This window comes from Onychomys torridus, chromosome 18 (assembly GCF_903995425.1).
Source record: "Onychomys torridus chromosome 18, mOncTor1.1, whole genome shotgun sequence".
In the NCBI taxonomy this organism is placed as follows: Eukaryota; Metazoa; Chordata; class Mammalia; order Rodentia; family Cricetidae; genus Onychomys; species Onychomys torridus.
The window spans coordinates 35,740,700-35,764,932 of NC_050460.1; the positions used below are offsets into that span (position 1 = coordinate 35,740,700).

Consider the following 24,233-nt stretch of genomic DNA (forward strand, 5'->3'; position numbering starts at 1 on the left):
TGAAACAAAGCTTCAAAGGAGCTTTAGATTAGACCAGGTGCCTTGTTAATGGTCTTTTAGATAAACATTCCAAATTTTGTTCAGCAAGGACACACAGCTGTACTTATCTGGCTAGGTTGTAAATACAGTCCAATTATTGCTAGCTAGATAATGGTCAAGTCCTTGCACCCATTTCCTGACCTCAATTTGTGAAAATATATTCTGACTTGTCAAGGCTAGAGAAAATAATTTGACTCTATAGCCCCAAATGAGGGCTGTGGGTGTTCTTGGCTAATTAGAAGTTACACACAATCTTTACCTTTGAAATGTGACCTTATTATGATTCTTACACTGCCTGAAATAATTGGTTGGGGTATATAAACTGTAAAAAGACATGGTAAGATGGAGCAATGTAGTAATACAAAAAGCAACAAGAAAAAACAATATTGTGTAAGAGTATGAGAGGAGCAACATGAGAATAAAGAAAAGTAACCATCAAGAAAATAGGTGTGTGTGTGTGTGTGTGTGTGTGTGTGTGTGTGTGTGTGTGTATTTTTCTTCTCCTCTCCGATAGAAAAAGTCTAGTTTTGCAATGCTGCGGCTTTCCCTTTAAGCCCTGCCTGCAGCCTGGGGCTGGCTCCCCAAGACTGCAATACATAACTACCTGAATGAGGAGGTTTGTTTAGTGACATGATTAAAATAGCCACCAGGGCTAGAGCAGCACCCAGGCTTGGGGGTCCACAGGGACTGATCTCCTGGGCTACTCCTGAGAGGAGAGGGGCAATGATACGGCCCATGGCAGTCACAGACTGGCCCACACCTATGACAGTGCCACTGGCCTGGGCCCCACCAGCACTCAGCTGGAGGTCAGTGATGCAGGTTCTCCCGATGGTGGTGGAGAAGGACAGAAGTGTCGAGGAAAAGACCACCACATCCATGGTGGTGGCCGTGGAGTAGAGCAGCAGCAGCAGGCATGTGAGCACACTGGAGTGCAGCAGGACCATGTGGGAGTTGTGCTTGTACAGCCGTAGAATGGGCCCCACCGCGAAGCCAGCCAGGGCACCCAGGGCACTGGTGTAGCTGATGAGATACCCTGTGGTCTTGGGCCGGACCCCGAAACGCTCCTCCAGGGCCAAGACGTAATTACTATAGTACAGCATGACAGCCACCCCCATCAGCAAGCGCACAAGAAATACGTCCCACAATGAGGAAAATATGAGGCTCTTCATGTCCTTCAAGGCTGACATGACCTCAACCCAGGGCCTCTGCCCTTTCTTCTCACTCCTCCTGGCCTTAGGGGTGGCGGCTGCTCCCGACAGTCTACCTTCTGACTTTCTGGGTGCTGTAGCTTGCTTCTGATTCCAGATCCAACCATTCTCTGCGCTGTTGAGGTTTGTTTCTCTCCAAGGTAACAGCCAAACAAGACCTAAAGACATGGCAAGAGACCTGTTAACACAGTGAGTGTGCTGAATGCCTCCAGTGGCTCCCTGTGGGATAAACAGTATGTGAATGAGATCAGTCACCTGGATTTTATACTACGTTTACTTGGTTATGGATTCCAGCTTCCCCACCTTTCCCACAGTTCCGCTATGGCATCAGGACCCCTAGCAAAGGACTCTTGAGTTCTGTAAAAGCTACTGAAACTACATGCAAAACAGTCACTGTCTTCTTGGCTCAGGTGCTGACTTCTCCTATGCCATCACTTCGTAGCTATGCCCTTACATTCACTAAAGTGTACATGTAAATGTTGTTCTCAGCGTATTTCCTAATTATCTGTCTACCTGTCCACTCATCTAGCCAAGTGTATGAACATACACAGTTCACAGGGTGCTTTTCCAATGTGCTAATGATACCAGAAATGCACAAAAATAAGTCAAAGCCCTGTGAAAATCCTGCCCTCATGAAACCCAAACCTAAATGGAGATTTAGACAAGTCAACAGGCAACTGTCTTAAAACGTAAGGGTCATGTTGAAAGAGGGGCAGGCTGCTAGTACAGCCATGATGGGCCTTGGCCAGGGGCCAGGAGAGTCAGCTGGACAGTAGTAGCCATCAGAAAATACCATTTGACTTCTTTTCCACCTGGGGCCACCAGGTGTTTTCAAGGGTCACACTTGCAAAACCACAGAGTGCCATGCACAGGGACATGACACTCTCAGCCTTGCCTAGCACATATGATCGGCATTCAGACAAGTCAACTACTGACGCCCCTGACTGTCATGCTTCTGCCTTGGGCCTCTTATGACTTCTTAGCAATCTATGCTCAAAAAATTTCTTAAAGTTGAACTTAGGTTTTCTATTCTAAGACATTCTTCCAAGTATATCCTTAATGGTCTTTTTGTACTCCAAGTTCAGTCTGACCCAATGGCTGTTTCATATTGTTTTCAACCACCTCGTGAGCACATGACTTTGTCTAAACACTGTGTAAGGATTTCAGCCATGAACACTTTTATGACAAAAAGGAAAAAAAAAAAAAGAACCACAATTCCACAGTTAATCATAGACCTGGGTGCTTTTTAGTCTATTCTTACCTCTAAGAGGGCCATTTTATCAAAGAATCCTCATAAAAACACAAAAACTGCTGTTGGTAGTATAAAAGAAGGGGCAGAGGATGTAGCTGAGTCAATAGAGTGCTTGCCTAGTGTGCACAAGGCCCTGGGTTCCACCCCCAGGACCACATGAAGTGGAGATGGGGACACACACCAGTATCCAGGGGACAGGGGCAGGAGAATCAAAGTCATCTTTAGCTTCTTAACAAGTTGGAGGTTAACCTGGGCTACTAGAGACCCTTTCTCAAAATCATAGTGATGACGATGATGCTTGGGAAAAACCGCTTATGTGCAAAATCTCCCTGGTTCCTTCCTGCAGCAAGGCCACGAGTGTTGCTAGCACACATCAGACTAGGTGAGAAAACAGAAGTGGCATTCTAACAGCTCGCGTTAATAAACAGCAAGGCAGGACACCAGTGTGAGTGTGTCAGACCCCACAGCCTGATTTCTCAGCTGGAAGACGATGAGTTAGAGCAGAGGGTGTGACGGCGGCAAGGGAATGAGAAAACCAGGGGCTACCTGGGTGGAGGGCACTGGGACTCTGTACCTAGCCAGATGGTTTTCCCATTCCTCTGGTGTGCCCGGCATTGCTCCAGCATGCCTGGTTCTAGATGTTTCGAGTGGGAAAAAATAGATCTCTAGTACTCCAGTCACTGTGGCTGGGAATGTGTGCAACTGCACATTCCTAATGGACCCACATCTGCCCATATGTTTAGGCTGAGGTAAAATACTAAACAGCACCATCATTGGGATCCAAACACACAGAATGCGGTTCTCCAAACAAAACAGCCACCACCTTCATCAGACCAGTTGTATCCAGTTGCAAGAATGCATCATACACAAATATACACTCATGCATGCATGCCAATAACAATCAAAGAGAAGAAGGAGCTATCAATCTGAGTGAGCAGAAGGGACATGGGAGGGCTGAGAAGAGGGGGATTTGGAAGCAGCTGGAAGGAGGAAAGCAAATGAGGAAGTGATATAATTGTATTTTAATTAAAATGCATTTTAAAATAGTTTTTAGAAAATTATTAAACTAAATAATTTTTAAAAAATCACCATCAGATTTACTGACTATAGACATTTCATCACAGAAGGAGGGACTGGGGGTTGGTCTGGATTCCTGTTTGTGATTCCAAGACTCCAGGGCTCCTCCAAAATCATTTGTGTGCAATTCTACCTCAACTGCATATGCCATCGTGGGTGTCAAAGGAGGTGCTAGGCCATCTAGGCTGGAGGAAGTTAATTAGGAGGGTCTCCATCTATGTAGCTATTGGAAGGAAGCATCATCCATGATGATGAAGGGAGCATCGTCCATGCTGGATGAAGACTTTCTGGTCTGGCTGCTTAAATCCACTCATGCTACTGCCAGTGGTCCTCACCCATACTCTGTAGGAAGAAAGCCCAATAACCCATGGGCTTTCTGGATTGGTCTTTGGTGGAACTGTACTTGCCTTGTTGTTGGAAGCTTTCAAGGAGGGGTAGACATGCTTTAGTCTCCCCTGAGAAGAAAGTCTCACTACAAAAAAAAATCTCCACAGTCACTTTTGGCTTAGATGCTTGTCAGAAATATTAAATATTTGTCTTTTCTATCAAATGCTATAAAACTTAGGTTTATGATCAGGGATTCATCTTTTTCATTTTCTCCTCTTTGTAAGACCTCTATGCAAATGTTTTAATCTCCTCCTATGGAGTAAAACCTTGGTTTACACCAAGTTCCTACTACATTCTGTGATGAAACTGATGTTTCCCCCTTCATTTCCTTTGCACTGATGTTTGTAAAGTAACCAATGGCAACAGACAGGATGCTGAATTTCACAAGGTTCCCAGCAATCATCAGGGCTCTCTCTTGGGGGAGGAGGGTGCAGGTTCAGATCCCGAGAGAAATTATAAAGTGGTTCTGTCAAAACTGAAAATAAACTCATGAACTTCACTTCCAGAATCTGAAAGGAGCCAGCATGGAACTCGCTGCTCATTATTAGGCCCCAAGGTGAAGGTTCAAACCCCTGCGGTCAAATGGCATATCATTAAACAGAAAGGCAGCCAGACAGTCTGTATGGCTTCTCTCATTCATGAAACTGTTTATTCAAGACCTGTCCACGTCATGGTCTCCTGCCATCGAGGAAGAGTCTTGGAGTACCTAGCTCACTCCACAGTGCAGGGGGGTCTTTTTTATTCATTGAACACTGTGGAGTATGTGTGGGGAAAGGAACAGCAGAGAGAACATCGAGTATAATGCCTGCCCTTGTGCAGGATGTGGTAGAATAGAAGCAAAAAACTGAAACAGTAACAGAATACTCAAAGTGCTACGAAAAACCCTTAGCTAGCTTTACTCAGAATGATCAGACAAAGACGTCAAATGAAGCAAATGTCTGAGTAGTGAGTGACCAGAAGAAGAGGGTTGGGAGAGACACATGACAAGAAATGTGCACGGCAGAGGAAGTCAGTGCAAAGCCTTCCAGTGGGAGCCAGCCTGCACATGTGAGGTAGGCCAGGAAGGCTGCATGGCAGTTCAGGTGGGGGAGAGAACATGGCATTGTCCATCACTGTGTAGGAGGAATAAAGCATGTCACGACCCTGGGGTCTGTGGCAGGAAAATCCATAGCTGCTTTTTTTTTAAACTTCCATATTTTATTGACAAGTTTAATAGATCTATTAAAAGTGTTTTCATATATAGTATAATAACTAATACATATTGTACAAAACATTGGAATTGGTCCCTGTCTTGTGCCACACACAAAAATGAGCTCAAGATGGATTAAAGACGAAGGCAAGGCCTACACATGAAACACCGGGCAGAAAAGGGAAGCAGGTGCTTCTGAGAACTTGGTTTGGCATTGATGCTTCCGGGTATGTGACCAGGAGGACAGGCGATAAAAGCATAAAGAGGCAGTGGACCTACAGTAAACCCAAACCCTTCTGCACAGCAGGAGAAATGGTCTCTGAAGTCAAAGGGCAATGTAAAGAACAGATGTTACCTGCAGATCCAGTATCTGATAAAAGAAAGTTAATATTAAGTCAGGTGAAACCCCAGCCTGGGGCCGGCTAAGAGAGGAAGTGTGCTCTAGGGGTGTGGCCCCTGATAGGCCCAACACCCTCCAGTGAACTGACATACTTTGATGGACAGAACTAAAGGGATTTTTGTTTCAAATGAAGACACCAGCTTGCTGAGTATGGAACGGGAAGTGGATCTTGGGAGAGATGAATTTCCTCAAAATATAATGTATGGAATTCCTAAACAATTAAAATATAAAACTAATTCATTTATTCTGAAGAATAACTGTTTCCCAGATAGTAGATTGGGAAAATTATCAACATTTAATATTTTGCACTGTTGCCAATAGGCTACTTAGGTTTCACATTTGTATCCAAAGTATTTCCAATGTGTAACATCCAAGCTATACAAGGCATTCTTTCAACTCAATAGCAAAAAGGCAAAATGAAATAAAACAAGTTTAGCAAAGGACTAAAATGCTTCTCTGGCAAAAGGTAAGCAAAATGGTGCCCAACATCACCAACAAACGGAAGTTTAAGTCAAAGCCGCAGTGAGTATATAATAATCCTCTAAGGGGATTATTGAATAATAACAACTATAAAATGATGAGAGTGAGGATGCAGAAGCAAGGGAAGCCGGCAGAAAGCTGGTGGAGACACAGACTCGTCTAGTCACTATGAGAGCAGTAGAGAGGATCTTCAAGTCAACATTCATTCTTGAACAATGACTCTGCCTATCCCATCATCATCATCATTATTATTATTAATGTATGTGTAACTGTATGTGTCTGTGTGAGTTATATGTACACAGTGAGGCCCACAGAGGCCAGAAGAGGATGTCATGGATAGCTGTGAGCCACTGATACAGCTGCTGGGAATCCTACTCTGGTTCTCTGCAAGGGCAGCAAGAGCTTTTAGGCCCTGAGCCATTCCCCTAGCTACAAGTCGAGTCGGCCTATTCTGTATTAAAAAAACAAAAACAAAAACAAAAACAAAAACAAAAACAATCACAAGGCAATAGAAATGGGTAGACTACGTGTGCATGTTCAACAGTCAACTCACCAGCATTGAGAAGGAAGACAGAACAGCAGATGAAAGCCGTCACGTAGAATCCGCCATCCAGTTCTGTCAGATATCCACCAACCATGGGGCCCAAGATGAAGCCTACACCCGAGGCTGTGTTGAACTGTCCCAGCACAAGTGGCCGCTCTTTCTCTGTGACCAGGTCAGAAAGCAGTGCCCTGGAGATGGAGAGGGTGTGTTTAAAAACACCTGCAAGGGAGAAGAAATGTGTTCTGTGACTGTCTGCACTCTGGAGGAGCAGACCCCTCTGGTCTACTCTTCCTCTCTGAGCCAAATGGAGTTCTTGCTACCATTTTCTCTGGACCACTAAGGCCTGCACGACTCACGCCATGTTAAATGGAACCCAGAGCCAGCACCATAATAATGGCTGGTCGCCTCATCTGTAGCACTGAGTGTCTTAGACACTTCAGCTTTGATATGGCCAACAATCCTTGTCATCCAATTGAAATTCCTGGTGGCTGTTAGTTCTCGGGCAGTCCAAATATCCAGAAATGAGCATCAACATGAGCTATAGGAAGATTTCTGGCAGTTAACTAAAAGCCAGAATGCCTCAGGAACTAGTGAAACCAAAACCAGTTCCCATCTGCCAAAGGAGTCGTTTCCCTTACCTCTGGCAGAAGGGGCAAATGGCTACATGTGTTTGGCATATTCCAAGCACATGCTGGTCTCCAGCTGCCCTCAGTATCCTAAGCACCTGCTATACACTTTGAAGTCCATGTTGGCATTCTACTCATCTCCTTTTCTAACAGTAAGGTTTACCCACTGCCCCACTGCTCCCACTGTTCCCACTGTACTCTCTCTCTCCTGTCTCTCACCATCTCACTGTCTCCACTATTCTGCCCCCTCTCCTCGCCCTGCTTGTGTCCAGTCTGCTGGCTATGTTCAATCTACTCTTTCTCTCTCTTCCCTGGATATTTTCTCTCTTTTACCTATAATGAAAACTTTGACCATACAGCGGGATGGTCAGGTTGGCAGTTTCTTTACTGTGCCCCCTGGCCTACAGTGGCTTCCTCAGTCACCTGGTTACCGTGCTCTCTCCACTCACTCATGGCAAACCATGACTGCACACCTGCCCTGTGCCACCACTGGTCCTAACCTGGGGATAAAGCAATGAGCTTACCAAATGAAACAAATGCAAACAGCTAAACCCACCCTCGTGGCACATGGGTTTGTCTTGGGGTAACACATACACTATATTAGGAGGTCATGATGGGTCTGGGCAGCAATAGCAGAGAGATACATGTGAGGAGGAACATGAGGCATTTTCATCTAACCAACACCAATTGCCATACCTGAGGAAGACACTAGTGAATGATGGTGGCTTCATCTGACCAATGCCAAGTGCTTCCTACTAGCCTGAGACCTGTAAATCTGTCTTCCAACTCCCTGATGGCTTCAGTAGGACTGTATGCTCCACATACCTGTGAGGAATACTTAGGAATATACTGAAAACCCTGGGAACAGGTTGCCAGCCACTTTGGTTGACATGTAATACAAACTAGTATAAGCTCCCTGCAGATCACCGCCCATCACTCCAAGCTGTGATGACACAGTAGCTTCTGCTGGCCTCCTTACAGTATCTTGTGTGGCCCAGCATGGCACCGCCACACTGAGTCTATTCCAAGTTTCTGGGTCAAAATGAGAGTATGTGCACTGGACACACCAGGCAGCTCTTCTGGGAACAAACTGACAAATTCCTTTTACAATTTCATAGACTCTTTCTAGCCTTGTTTTCTGAAGCATGAAGAAGGGCTGGGGTGAGAGAAAACTTTCAAGACATCTTTGAGGGACCTCACGAGCTTCTTTGAAATGACATCCATGTTAGGGGAACCTTATGAGGGAAGATGACTATCGGAAGAATGTCCCAGAAACAAGTCAGGGGAGGATTCTTTAGTGGTTGGCAACGGAAGAGCAGATGTCCGGTGCAGGCACAACGTCAGGGTAAGGACACAGGATTTGAGTCTACACCTGACAGCAAAACCAGAAAACCTGGCAAAGTTCCCAGAACTCCCTGGCACTCATGATCCCCAAATACTGCGAAGGGTCAGGTCAGGGCAAGAAGGAATCCAGTATTACTCCTGTTTGCGAAGATCATGATATCCATATACTAGGAGCACAGCTGTTTGGACCAGGCCACTCATGCTAAAGAAAACAATCCCATCCTCCTCGTAAATCTCTCAAATTCAGGTTCTCACCCATCTCCCTCACCAGTCTGCAGAGAATTAGGAACAAGACATAACATAGAATGGTGGAGTACAGTGAGGTGGAGCACTGAGAGACACACTGTGAACCAAACAATAATACAATAAATGCAACGCCAAGATGCATGTGAACAGCCATTAACTATAATCCCGAATGCACTAGTGGGCTTTGTTAGGACTGTGGACCGCACTTAGAGAAGTTCTAAATGTAAAGCCAACAGTAAAACCACCAATGGGAATGTAGGAAGGGCCTTCGATAGCATCCATGTTCTGAATGCAGGCCAAAGAAACGGCGTGGTGATCTCAAATGAACGGATTCTCACTGCATGCTAGTGGTAGAGAACTCTAGGAGAAGAGCAAGTAGCTAACTTAATGAGAGCAGATGTCTGGTGAGGCAGCCTTGTGACTAGGGTTGCGAAGTCTGTCCAGGCTACACTAACTAGCTAAGGAAAGAAATTGGGTGAGATTCTGGATGCTAAGAAAGGCAAGGCTGGATACAGATTCCATAGCAGGTCCCCACATACCACACACCTAAGGGTGCAGTTTCCAAGAGTGGACAAAACATCTCAATGAAGATGAAAGCAATTTCAAGGTGTTAGAAATAGTCAAGAGCAGTCTGGAAGGAGGAGACCACCAGCTCCAGGTCCTCTTAACATAGTACTGCCGATTTCCAGAGAGCTGCAGCACAGCTCCTGAGCTATGTCTCAGGGTGAATCACAGTGCTAGCCAAAGACATCTCATATGTTCTTGATTGTCTGAACAAACATGGAGAGGCAGGGCAATGGGAAAGAGACAGGTCAGGTGCAGCAGAGTAACTCACACTAACAAGTGTCTGATAGGCTTTGTCACAGGCTATGATGGGAGCTTTGGGTAAGTTACCAGAGGGCCTGCCAATAGTAAATGCTCAATAAACAGCAACCACGGGTCAAGCGGCTACTGCCGTCATTACGGCAGCCATTGGTCTCTGCAGGTAAACTCTGATCGAAGAGGCATTATCAGGCAGGCTCAGGTTCACATAGGGAAATACACTTCTGGGGGAGGGTGTAGTGGATAGGCATCCCAGCATTGGCCTGGAAGTTCCAACCCCCACTGAGGCTTTGGTAATGGTCACGCCCACAAGGCGGGGCGGAGGAGGAAGCGGAAGACCAAGGATCAGGAAGAGGTCGCTCTCTTGGTTCCCGGACTCCGGACGCGAGAGGTAGACCGAGCAGAGTTCTCCAGAGAACACTGCCGGACTGCGCTATACCCTTGCCAGACCCTGTAACCTACCCCTTCATTTGTAAGTTACCCCACAAAATAAACCTCCCTTTTAACTACGTGGAGTGGCCTTAATAATTTCACCAATAGGAGGGAGTTTCAGAACTCACCCACGGGGACTCTAGCCAGCGTAAACAGGAACACGTTGGTGGATACTCCAAGGAGGAGATAACCCAGGGCACTGAGCAGAATGCACACCAGCAAAGAGGACCGTCTTCCAACCACATCACTCCAGCAGCCCTGACAGGAACAAGCAGATGTCTCCAATAGCAACCACCATCATACAGATATCAATAAAATATGGGCCAAAGAAATGTCAGGGAGCTGGATATGGATATGGTTCTGCCATGGCATGTGCCACATGTTACTTTCTCTAGCCATCCCACAAGGTGAGTGAAACAAAAAAATGCCACATCCAACATGATGCCTGACGATCCAGTAGCTGAGAACTTCATTTTTATTGTTTTGTGAAACTACACTCCTCTCAGAAACCAGGTTGTTTAGAAATTAAAAAAAAAAAAAAAAACCTGAAAAAAGAAAGTGGGGGTAGGGAACATAAATAACCACCATGGTCCCAAATCTATGCAGTCACAGGCCAGAGTGGGAGAAAGAGGGAGGGCCCAGAGGGGGTGGTGTCCTGCCTAGGGTGGAGGACAAGCTGGGTTGGGGTCCAGGCCAGCTCTCTGATGGTTCTGATACTTCCTCCATTCCCTCCCAGCCATACCCAGCTGGCGGATGGAAGTGCTAGTCAGAGGGTGGGAAGTCACTGCCCCAGGGTTTGTCAGCCCGGTAGTTCTTCCTTCTCTTCCTCCTGTATAGAACATCCCCAAGGTGTTGGAGTCTGGGTAGTTCTGATAAGGAGAGCGAGAGCAGCGGCAGCTGACAGGTATCTGGTGGCTCTTCTGACCCATTAATAGCTTGCCACGGCAAGCTTCGCTTTCTCTCTTTCCACTGAGAGAGTAGCTGTTACCAGCAGGCACATACCAATCTGATCAGTCAAAAATAATTGAGCAAAACGGGACGTCTTCATCCTGAGCACCCCCTACCTCAGCACACTAAGACTTAGAGTGAGGCCTTGCTTGAAGAAAGTATCTCTGCCTTCAAATAAAGCTCATTAAACACTGACTGAACAGAGTATTGACACCCCTGTCCCCCAGTGACCTTTGGCCACTGAGCAGTGCCCTGTTCTTCCTCTGCCCTGCCTGGGAAGAAACTGATACCCTCCCCACCCTCCCCAGTTAATCAAGGAACCTCAGCCCACCTTTCTTCTTGCCAAAAGCCAAGCACACCTGGTCACCTTAGGAACTCTAAATGCGTACTTAAACAAAGATATAAATGGTTACTAAATCCTTCACAGTGCTCAGTAAAACATTCCAAGGGTAAGTCCTCCCAAACAAGACATCCTACAAATGTCATCAACACTTCCCCTCTCCCACTGGTCTGGTCTTTACTTCAAAGGGTTTCAGAGATTTCTCCACATTCTTCTGAGGATGAGGTCACCTTGTGTCATGGGTTAGTTCTACACCCTGGGCTCCAGCCAGGCTGTCTGGGTTCATCCCTGAACACTTATCACTCCTTAGACTATGACCTGACACATAAGTTAACCTCACTAAACCTCAGTTTCTCCACCATTAATATCTACCTCAGAAACTATCTGCTCCCTCAACACTTACTATAAGCTTATCATGAAACGAGTGTTTTCTAAGGAGGGTCAGCGTGGTCACTGCTCCTGTCTGACTCCTGGATAACCCATAAAGACCTCAAGCCACTCTCTGGGGACAGTTAGGAGGATTAAATGAGATACTCACATTTATATATATTTGGTAATGCTAGTTGTTTTTTATGAAAATGCATAATTTCAAAATTTTACCTAATTCAACAAAGCATCTTTCTTTGTAAAGATCTAATCTTAAAATGTTTTTATAAAATGTATAATTGAAATATGTATATGTACTAATAAAATTATTGGTTAAAGGGGGCATTTTAACTAGGTATCCTTCTACTTTAAAATTCTCTAAGGAAGGTTTTCATTAAATTCCAGCCATACAATATATGAGATGTGCTTTCTAAGTAAAGACACACAATGAAAGGTCAATATAAAAGTGCAGGTATGAGCAGAGCCCACAATGAAAGCTCACATTCATAAATGCCAGTTCTGTGCCAGTTGCTCTGGTAAGCACTAGAGATAGAAACCAATTCATTAACCATGCCTGATCTTCATCCTAGGAGGCCAGAGGCCAGCAGGAGGGAGGAGAGGAGCATTGTACGACTAGCCTGCACCATCGATCTGAGATCCAGACACAGGAAGTCTTTGGGACTGAGTTTCCAAATGAAGCGGCAGAGTATTTGCTAAAATTCCCTAAATCTTTTCCTCACAAGAGTGTGAAACACACATCCTGCCTGACAAGAGACTCTAGTCATCTGTCTATTTATTGACTGAGTCGGAGGAGTGCCCAGGGTGGAGCCCAGCATGCTCAGCAGGCACGTGAACACCCCACGACACCTACGCCCTGCTATTCACCTTTTTCTGCCAGCAAAGCAATGGCTGATGACTTTTAGGAAAAAAATGAATTCATTTCAAAATCTGAGATTAGGTAATGGAGTCAAATTACTTAAACCTTGAGTCTTAATTTCCTCCAGTTATAAAAGGGAGGTACGTGCTTGAAAATTCCAAAGTTCAAATGAGAGTGGACTTTAGTGTTAGGTAAACTTAACATTTTTAAAGGATGTATTTATTTTTATGTTATGTGCCTGAGTGTTCTGCCTGTAGATGTCTGTGTCACATCTGCATGCAATGTCTGAGGAGGGCAAAAGAAGGCACGGGATCAGGCTAGGCAGAGTGCATTGGAGAGGCAGACAAATCTCTGTAGGTTCAAGGCCAACCTGGTCTCCTAGGGGCATCCGGGACACAAACAGTTACATAGAGACAACCTGTGTTAAAGGAAAGAAAAAGGACATTGTATTCCCTGGAAATCCCTGGAGTTACAGGCAGTTTTGAGTTGTCATGTAAAGCTAAGGACTGAGCCCGGGACCTCTGAAAGTGCTCCCAACTGCTGAGCCCCCTCTTCAGTACCTACCAGTTTAGTGTCTTAAAAACTTGAAAGATAAAGCAGGGAGTAAATGTTTACCTATTTAACAATTTATTATAGAACCTCATTCCATTTCTTTTAAATTAACTAATCCTTAACAAGGAAGCACCAGGGAAAACACAAGTTCCCCAAATGTGAGCTGCTAGCCAGCTGATCTGATCGTCCATGGCTGCCCATCTATGAGAATAAGTAGATGACTCCTGAACCTCATGACTGATGGACGATGAGGTCTCCAGCACGCCCACAGTAGGTTGGCACAGAGAGACAGACGGGGATGCTCAATGACAGTGTCTGGATGTCAGACTACCAAATGGCTCAGAAAGAGGGAGAAAACCACCTTTGAATCCCTCTTCTCCATTTTTTTCGGATATCTAAACCAATCAATTAAAGTGGTTTCTATTGAGCGCTCTCCTATGTAATGAGGCACTTAGCTCAATGTACATGCACACTTCCATATAGGAGGCTAGCAATGCAGGTGGGTTTGACTACTGTCAATAACATGAAGCAAATAATGGGTGGTAACTTCTGTTGACACTCTTTTCTCCAGTACAAAAAAACATCCCTGGCATGCAGAGGACAGGATCCTACCTGTCTCCTATCTAACAAGGCTATGTTTCCTAATCATCTGTACATCCACTACTCAGTAACCCTCAAGCCCTCCATGTTATAAGCACCATGGTGAACGACCCACAGTGGCATGTGACTATGTGTTGGAGATGGGCTGCCAGATAAGGAACAACTTACCACAAAGGTGCTGGAGAAGAGCTGCAGAATGCCATAGGAGGAGCCTGAAAGCCAATCACATTGGTACCATTAGAAAAGGCAGCTGGTTGTGGCTAAATGGTTGTGGTAACCATCAGGTAGAAAGCAGCAGAAAACTAACTGAGCTAAATTGCCCTACACCTTCCCGCAAAAAAATTTAACAGTCTTCAAAATAAAATGAAAGTAAGTAGAAGGGAATGAAGGCAAGAGCCATTCAGTCAGAGGGACCCTGAACACAGCCCTGCTGTCTTAGCCAATGAAAAGCAGAACCCCAGAAAACCACATCCGAGTGCTGAATTTTCAACACCAACTCACAGATCTCAAGCATTTTAGAGGTAAGAGGATAAGCGAGGCCATTAGACCCATGAGTGGAGATGCCAGAAGTAATACATGGAAACAACAATAGCAAAGAACAGTTAAAAATGAGCAAAATTTAAAACAAAGAAGCCTTAGTTATATAACAAAAATTCTTTCTCCTCTTCCCTCTGTCTGGCTTTTCCTAAAGGTCTATATGCTCCTGGGTCGTCAGCATAATTCAATGTACACATCTTGGGGGAATTAATAAATAGAGAAGAGATCAGACTACAACAAAGGTGCTGTAGAAAACTGCCTAATTTTTTCTCTTGAATCTTGTGAAGGAGTCAAGGGCCGTTAGCATTGCACAGTTCTAAGCCCTGGATACTCCTGCCTCTTCCACAATTCAGCAACTTTGGGATAGAACTGCAGGCTGCATGGGCAGAAACTCCATGGGCTTCTGAGATGTGCTGGTGGTGTGGGCGGCTTGGAATTGGCTTCCCAAGGTGACCACTGAAACCCTTTGCCATCAGGTATGACTTCCATAAATTGCCCCTTTGGTCTCATATTAAGTTCCAAAACTATGCTTGTGGACAGGAGGCCAAGCCTCGCCTTCAACATACAAAGCCCAAACTATCAGAGGCCCAGGAAGCAGAGCTTCCATCAGTATGGAATGTGGAAATCACTCAAATATCAAGGCCTCTCTGAATACAGGTGGTCCGGGAAAAGATGAATTCCATTTACTCCACGGTGGTACTCAGAAACATTCTGGCAAGTCATTTCTTTTCCTATTTACTTTTGGGTGATAACTGGTTAAGGGCCAAGCTATTGTCAGAGGACTGGAAAGTCAGTGTTTTGCAAGTAAACAGCATTCAACACTTACACACCACTCCAGCAACTGCAGGGCTCACTCCAAGGGACTTGACATGAAGGCTCAGCAGTGGGACAACCATACTGACACCAAACAAGTCCTGTGAGAAACCAAAGTCCACAGAACTCCAGTTAGTACCGAAGCTCGGCAGGATTTCAACCACTGATTCTAAAGCTGCCAGTCAATTGCCAACATCAAATCCATATCTAAACTTCTCAGCCAAAGAAGGAACCATAATAGTGGGCCACAATCACCAGGTGCATGATGGAATCCAGGTAAGTCTACAACCCCTGAGCTTTCTTCACCTAGGATCAGCTTTCACTGAGGAAGATGTGCCCCGGAAGTCCCTCCCCTGAAACAAAGCAAGAAAGAACTGAACCAACCCGGTGTTATGTGGACAAGGAAGGAGGGACTGTGAGGGTTTATTGGTAAAGCGGTTTTTGCTTCCGTAAGAATCTCCAGTTATTGAAAGGAAGTAATGGACCAGAGCCTGCACTTTTTGAGACGCTCTTACCACGGACCCCAGGACGGCCTCTTGCCTCAGCCTCCTGAGCACTGATATTACAAGCACGTTCCACCAGACTAGGTGTTAAAAATCTAACACATGTCAATACCTGATAAGCTCAGGAAAGTATGAGGAAGACAGAAGGTTGGTGAAATATTGATATCCATAGACTAAGGTAATTATGAAAATACAGGCTCATCAGAAACAGCTGGTGATATCATTTTAGCACCTTATGAGTCTAAAAGAACTCTTAAAAAAAAAAAAAAACCCAGGAAAGCTGGTTGCAGACTCCTTCTTCTCAGGAAGTCTGAATCTGAAATCTTCTCCTTTACTACAATGAGCAATTCCTTCCCGATCCATACTTTCTACAGGACCTTCATTTTTTTTTTCACACATGTTACAACCATTCATAAGGGAAGTCAGCTTGGTGGGGCCGCCTAACCTTTCCCTGGGCACCGGCATTTCCCAATGGAAACTGATGAATGCATTCAAGCTTCGGGGCCTTTCACAGGGAATGGAACCCAGTGTTTGTCTGCTGGTGGGTTATCTCAATGAAGTTGGACTGTCACCTGCTCCGGGCTGGAAAGATGGGACAGAAATGGACCAAGTGTCTAGAGAAAAGTGGATAAAGTCAAAGACCTTAGCACCCTAGACGGACTTTCTTTTCCACCTCCAGCCCCAAAGAATGACAGGAAGACTTATTCATTATGAAAGTTTGGACTGTAGCTTAGGCGTGTCTCAAATTAACTCTTATAACTTAAACCAACCCATTTATATTAATCTATGTTCTGCCTCATGGCTTTCTACCTCTCTTCCATCTTGTACCTCCTATTTCCTCTCTGTGTCCTCCGGAGCCTCTCTCCAGATTCATCTCTCCCCCTTCCCTTCTCTCTCCTGGAAGTCCCGCCTATACTTCCTGCCTAGCTATTGGTTGTTCAGCTTTTTATTAAACCAATCAGTGACATATATCTTTACACAGTGTAATCAAGTATCTCGAAATATTCTCCCGCAACACAGCACCATTTTAGCAAAATGAGCCAAATGCATAAGCTTACTGTTCCCCATGAAACAAACTAAAACCTCAAAAATGTCAAGAGCTAAAACTAGAACATTTGGCAAATGACTTCTCTAATCTTGTGTCCTTCCTCTTCCACTTAGAAATCAGTGTTGCAAGCCTTTGGGGTCACTAAATATATGAAAGTAGTAGCTAACTCGTGCATAATACCCCTTTGCTACTTAATAAGTCAGCATTAGCTCCTTCAAAGATATATAAAGCTGCATATGATCAAACTCTTTATAACCATTTTCATTGAAAGAAAATCCCTAATCTTTTTTTAAAAAGTATTTGGAAATGATATGTATTTCCCTCAAGATATGCTAATATATTATTCTCTTGAATCTAGTATTACATTTCTCAAAATGTTATATCAGACTAGATTTATCATGTGCACAGCATATGAAAAGCATAAGTGAGGCTGTGACTATCCAAGTCTGTGCTGGAAGGCTGCACATAATGAATAATGTACGAATTACTTGATTTCACTGTAATTTTCAAACTATTCTCCATTCTGGCTCCTGGTAGTTGATGATAACCTCTGGGTAAAGTCTGGATGTTCCAAGTGATGGCTTGAGTCCCTTTCATCTGGCAAAAGTAACCTAGGTACCCTCTGCAGTAAAGCCTCTGTGGGCTGGGGACACACATCACCTCAGGTGGAAGGCACCTCAGTGGGCTGGGGGTACACATCACCCCAAGTGGATATCAGTCAAAAACCTTTCCCAGAACAAGGCACAATCACTACCTCTGAATTCCAAATAACTAGACCACACAGTGGAAGTAAGCAACATCTATATCCTAAAAACACAACAACAACAAAAAACAATGAAGGGTGGGGTGGGGGTGCAGCTTAGGCTCTCAAGTCAAAGGCATGGAACCTAAGCAGGGAAATTGTGTGTCTCAGAACCTGAAAGCTCACTGTAGACCGAGACGTCTCTAAGGCATGGTCCTCAATGTCTCCTGCCTCTGTTAAGACAACATTTGGTGCTGTGTCTTTAAGATTCTAACAGCTATTAATTGAACAACCTCTACTAACTGACCAGAGACTGCCTTTCTGTTCCTCACCTACATGGTTCTGCATTCTAACTCCTCATTCTAGAGAACCATCAGTCTGGGAAAAAATAGGAGGCTAACTTCATCTGGGCAGAGAACAGTTCCTGTTTATCAGGCCCAGTGCTGATCAGATAGATACTGGCCACAAAGCATCTGCCTCTGACCTTTCAACTAACTGGATCCTTTGCCTGGTGAGGAAATCCTATGGGGTGTTTCTTCAAGCTGTTGCCATTGACTAACCTCTAACCAGGCCTATTGAACCAAGCAACCAAACCTATGCTTGAGAGAGGAATGAGGGTGGATTAGGGTGACCCCCCCCCACACACACACAGTGAATGGTCCAAGGCTACCAACTTAACCTTCCTACTAAGACTGCAAATTCTCTGGAAGCAGAAGCTGCCTATGGCGACAGAGTTCCGGGGCACGTACCCCACAGCAGGCATCCAGAAACTTCACGAATATTAAATTAATAGGAAGATGGATGGTTGGAGAATGACTTCTTAAGCTTCCCATTCGTATTGGATGGTTTTTGTGTGTCAACTTGACACAAGCTCCAGACATCAGAGAGGAAGAAGCCTCAGCTGAGGAAATGCCTCCTTCAGATCCAGCTGCAAGGCATTTTCTCAATTAGTGACCAGTGCAGGAGGGCCCAGCACATGGTATGTGGTGCCATACCTGGGCTGCAGGTCCTGGGTTCTATAAGAAAGCAGGTTGAGCAAACCAGGGGAAGCAAGCCAGTAAGCAGCTCTCCTCCATAGCCTCTGCATCAGCTCCTGCCTCCAGGATCTTGCCCTGTTTGAGGTCCTGTCCTGACTTCCTTCAGTGAGGAACAGCAATGCTGAAGTGTAAGCCAAATAAACCCTCTCCTCCCCATCTTGCTTTTTGGTCAGTGTTTCCATGCAGGAATAGAAACCCTAACTAGGACGTCATTCTACAAGGGAAAGGACTACTTGTGAACCAAACCAATATATACACGCACGCACGTACGTTAAACCAAACAAAAACACCACGTGCCATTTTTGCCAAAAGGCAGTTGTGTGCAATTCACGGTGACTTTCAATTTCAAACTTCAAGGCTGCCTTTGTAGATGGGGTTATCAGCAGCGACTTCCCGACCCCTGCTGTGGAGGAAAGGCCTGTGTCCGTAGCGTAGCGTATTAGCTGTCTCCAGCAGCCTCTGTACTTTCTGCCCTTGCACGGGCCGCTGCACACAGCAACTGGAGTCACCCTCCAAAGTGGCTAGGTCACGGAGCCACACCTGAGGTCACCTGACAGCACACTTCAGGTTCCGGGGCCGGAGATCTCCAGGAACTCGAGGGTAAGTGCGGCCCCTCCAATACCCCTTGTCTTACACAGACTCTGCGCTTTTCCCCAGCCCCAGGGCAGGCACTCACCAAAAAGCCTACCAGGTAGAGACACAACAGGAAGCCGCGGGAATCCACTGCACGGGGAGCTGCTGTTGCAGTCGCTGGGGTCTCCGAGGCCAGCCCCTGCCCAGAGGCCGGGCGCCCACGGAACCCCAGCTCCATCCCCGCGCGGGCAGGGGAGGTGGACGCCCCTGCCGCTGGCAGGCCACGCCCCCGCGGTGGACACGCCCAGAGTTTGCCCCGCCTAAAGCGGAAGCGATCGGTGTGCGCCTGCGCATAAGAAAGGGTGTGGCGCGGGCGGACTGCTGGTTGGCTGCTGTACCACAGGCACCTTAACGTTGACAAGCATTTGTGAAGAATGATGCCATCTTTCCTTGCTCCCTGGTGGTGTAAAGCAGGAGGGAATTGTGTCATTTTGTTAGGAGGAGGTTTTCCTCAGTGGGAGCCCTCTCTTGCTTGAAGGATCACAGACCCAGAGCCATACTAATTTGGCTTGACAGACTTGGAGCAAGTTAATTAAGGTGGCTGTGGAAGCTTTGCCGTTTTTCACTTGAAAAACAATGAGCAGTAATGTAGATCTGAGACGTCTATCCAGGATTGGTCAGCACCTTGTCGCTCTGCAAGGGGAACAGAAATGGATTCTGCGGTGGGCTTACGGCCTCACAGAGTATCAGTACAGAAAGAGCATGAAGCATTACGAATAATAAACGTACAATAGAAACATACACAAAGTTATAGGACACATGGCCTAGGGCGGTGTGGGTCTTGGTGTGCAGACCAACGAGGTAGAGTCCGGAATGCCGTAGAGAGGCTCTTTGGAAGAAGCTAAATCATCCAAGCTGAGAAGAGGTGCAGCAAGATGGGTGTGACTTAGACACCCGAACAGAGAGGTCTGCAACAGTGATCTAGAACCTAAAAGACCTCAGCAGTACTCTGCAGTTTCATTCTGAGCGCTGTGAAAGGATGGGAAGTATTAAATAACGTACCATGGCAGGTAGTAAGCTGTTAACCATTCTTAGTAGCCCCTCTTATTTCCTGGTCTACTTATTTACTTACTCTACTCTCAGGTAACACATCCCAACTGCAGCCTCCCCTCCCTGCACTCTTCCTAATCCCCACCCTGCACCTCCCCTTGAGTAACCCCACTTTGTGTGTGTGTGTGTGTGTGTGTGTGTGTGTGTGTGTGTGTGTGTGTGTTCATATCAGGTAAAATGCCTTGACCTGCAGGAATCCTTGGCTTGCCTGTGACTGACTGGCTATGGGATCTGTGAGAGTAAAAACCCAGTGCCTACTACAGAATTTACGTTTTATCACTGAAGAAACTAGAATTAGTTGTTCCAAGTCTGACTTGATTCCTCACAATTGACAAGCATCACACCTGCGCTCAACCAACTCCAGTTGAAACAGAGCCTTCTGATTGGAGAGACCAGCCAGGATCTTGTAGCATTCACATGACTCCAGACCATAAACCTTCACACTTAAAAACTGCCCTTTAGGAGTGTGACTTTGTTAGTTAGCTCTCCATTGTTACAACAAAGTGCCCGAGAGAATTAGGCTCACAGTTTGGAATGTTTTAGTGAGAGTGGACAGAGATAGAGGTCCAGAGGGCACTTGCTAAAGTGTCCAGGTTCTTGTGTCCCAGAATAAAGGATTGTACAGGAACGCACAATTACAAGTAGAAACAGAAAATTTATTGAGGAAGGGAAAAGGAGGGGCCTCGTGCTGTGGAGAAAAGCCTATGCTGAAAAGCACTGGGCTGGGGGCTTATGGATTCATGACTGTTGACACGGTGTGTACCTGGCCCACATTTTTTATCATGTGGGCTTTACTCATTCAAGAACTATTTGTTACACCTACCCTGGGTGGGAAGTGTTTACATTTATTTTGTTGTTGTCAACTGGCATCTTTCATATGTTCATCTTGCTGTGGTTCTTTCAAGTTCCTATTCGTCTGACACACTAGTCCAAGCTCACTTGACCCTGTAGCTGATAGTTTGTGCAAGGCAACACATCATCAGAGCAGAAGTGTGATAAAGCTATTACTTCATGGATCTGAAGCAAGAGTGATCAAGGAAAGTGCTAAGGTTCCACAGTGTCACTAAGAGCCTTGGACACGCATGGTGCAAAATGAAGCACTGGCAAGCTAGTGTGCAAAAAGAATGCTCTGCGTTGATGAGAATTACTAGATGCCGTCTTTGAATTGACACTCATACTTAGGGTCTCAGAATGCTGTTATGTTCCATCAGTCAAGGCATAATTATTTTGGGAGTCCCCTAGTCCATTTCCCCAGATTCAGAAATCTTGAAGCTACAGACCTCATAATATAGTTGAAATTGTGGCTTAATTTTATTCTGTAACAATCATACAAAGTGCTCGAGTCTGCTTTCTCTTGCTGTGATAAACAAACATGACCAAGAACGTGGGGAGGAGAGATAATTTCAGCTTACACTTACAGTACATCATCTAGGGCAGCAGTTCTCAATCTGTAGGTTGTGACCTCTTGGGGCTTGCATATGAGATATCCTGCATATCAGATATTTACATTACAATTTATAGCAGTAGCAAAATTACAGTTATAAAGTAGCAACAAAATAATTTGGGGGTGGGAGTAGGGTCATCACAACATGAGGAAATGAATTAAAGGATTGCAGCATTAGGAAGGTTGAGGACCACGGCTCCAGAGCAAGCTTCTGCAGTTATGCAGGCCACTCTATTGTTTGGGCTGCATAATTTAGTAATACATGATGTTCTTCACAGTGTTGCTTGGTTCTTTTGTTAAACTCTAGTATGAGATGCCAGGACAGTTCTCTGAGGTGTCCTAGCAAAGACACCCTTTCTTTCGCAGATACATATTCTTTTGGATTGCTTAGTAGCAAGTATACAATCAACAGCGAGGTGTTCCCTTCATGAATTGCATGTTCTCTGTGTCTCTGTACTTGTGTCTCCTAGATGCTATAATAAACTGCCACAGACTTAGTGGTTGCAAACACCAACAATTGGTTCTTTTGTGGCATTGGGAGCAAGAAAGCTACAACCTGTATCACTGATTTGAAACCTGGGGGTCAGAGGGTTGTACTCCTTTGGGGGATTCTCAGGGAAAAGCTGTTTCTCCATCTCTCTCTCTCTCTCTCTCTCTCTCTCTCTCTCTCTCTCTCTCTCTCTTTTCTTTTTCTTTTCCAGCTTCTGGCAGTTCCTTCCATAGCTTGGCTTAAAGCTGCATGAAGTGCCTGGTACTTTCATTGTCTAATCTTTTGTGTATGTGTCCTGTCTTCCACTGTCTCCCTCTTTTAAGGTTATATTTGATTACATTTAGGGCACGCTGGATGACCCATGTTAATCTCCTGTCCTAGTTAGGGACACAGTCCAGAGTCATTTGAGGGAACCTCAATTAGAGGACTGCCCAGATAAGAGTGGCAATCTATGGGGGGTGGTCTCGATTCTTTGTTGATACTAGAGCACCCATTTCACTATGTGTAGTAGAATATTATTTGAAGCTGTGTTACTTTTGTTTATGTTGTATTTGTTTAACTTTGTGAAGCTGTGTTACTGTGCTTATCTAAAACACCTGATGGTCTAATAAAGCGTTGAACAGTCAATAGTGAGGCAGCAAAGAGAAACAGGCCAGGCTGGCAGGCAGAGAGGATAAATAGAAGGGGAAACCTGGGAGGAAAGAGAAGGAAGAAGGAGCCAGAGAAGGAGGAGGACTCCAGGGGCCAGCCACCCAGTTACACAGCAAGTCACGGAGTAAGAGTAAGATTTACAAAAGTAAGAGAACAGGAAAAGCCCAGAGGGAAAAGACAGATGGAATAATTTAAGATAAGAAAAGCTGGCTAGAAACTAAGCCAAGCGAAGGTTTGACATTCATAATTAAGAATAAGCCTCCATGTCTGATTTATTTGGGAGCTGAGTGGCAGACCCTCCCAAAAAAATAACAACAACAACAATGGATGGTGCCATCCCTCGGTAGGTTATCTGGTCCTGGACTATATTAGAAAGCAAGGCAGCAAACAATATTCCTATATGGTTCCTGCCTTTAGGTTTCTACGTCAAGTTCTTGCCTCAACTTCCCTAAATGGTAGGTTGTGACCTGAAAGTGTAAGATGAGATAAACTCTTTCCTCCTCAAGTTGCTTTTGGTTCCCTCACTGTCATCTGGAAGAGATTGACCTTTCTGTGTATAGGAATTGTTTGTGAATGTCTCTGTTACAATGGGAGATGGAAGAAACCTTCTAAAAGAATGTGTATCTTATGTCTGGGACATACAAAATGTGCTTTGAGTTAGAGATCATTTATGGTCTATCCACTTCATAGCCACAGTCCATGAGTTTGAACACGAAAGAGTGAAAAGCAGTGATTCCTTCTAGCTTTATAGCTAGTAATTCATTGACAGATGATTGCTTGCCAACCTAACTAACAACAGTGAGCGCTGCGGGTTTGGATATCTTAGGTCCCAGGCTGTCAGAGCAAAGGTTGTATTGAATTAGAGGATAAGAACACAATCTGATTAGCTGGAGTAATAGATATAATCACAAAGAAGAAATTGAATTCACATTATACAACTGGAGAAAAGGATGACAAACGGAAAATGGGTGTGGGGGGGGCTGGAAAGGGAAAGCATTTACCTTGAAAACACAAGGAATTCAGTTAATTCCCACAACGAATAAGCGTGTGTGCGCGTGCACACACACATACACACACACACACACACACACAAACACAAACACACACACACACACAAATGGCTTGTTGAGTTTGTCAACCCAGTGCTGGTGAAACAGAGACACAGAGACAGATGGCTCCCTGGGGTTCCCTGGGATTCCTTGACCAGCCAGCCTACCCTCCTTAGTGAGTTCCAAGTCAGTGAGAATCTGTTTAATAGAAAAGGATGGGGTTGGGATTTAGGTCAGTGGTAGAGTGCTTGCCTAGCAAGTGCAAGGCCCTGGGTTCAATCCTCAGCTAAAGAAAAAAAAAGAAAAAGAAAAGGATGGCCACTGAGGAGTAGCATCCTAGGTTATCATCTGCTCTTCACGTGTATATGTGCACATGTGTGACACACACAGCTATGAACATGCACACAAATATACAAACCTAATGGAAGTCATGCAAGTAGTTAGGAATCGTGCCTTTCATGAACAAAGGCCTGTGTCACTCAATGAACTGAATCATGCCAGCCATAT

General features: G+C 45.2%; 1 protein-coding gene across 1 annotated transcript; it reads right to left on the bottom strand.

The window, feature by feature from the left end:
* Positions 1 to 497: 497 nt before the first annotated feature.
* Mfsd9 (major facilitator superfamily domain containing 9) lies at positions 498 to 19,266 on the bottom strand. The gene is made up of 6 exons (XM_036168139.1): positions 19,086 to 19,266; positions 15,093 to 15,180; positions 13,898 to 13,941; positions 10,175 to 10,304; positions 6,586 to 6,795; positions 498 to 1,405 (listed from the first exon to the last, which is right to left on the bottom strand). The coding sequence occupies exons 1-6, from the start codon at positions 19,218 to 19,220 to the stop codon at positions 561 to 563; spliced, it is 1,452 nt and encodes a 483-aa protein (XP_036024032.1). The 5' UTR covers positions 19,221 to 19,266; the 3' UTR covers positions 498 to 560.
* Between the last annotated feature and the right edge of the window lie 4,967 nt (positions 19,267 to 24,233).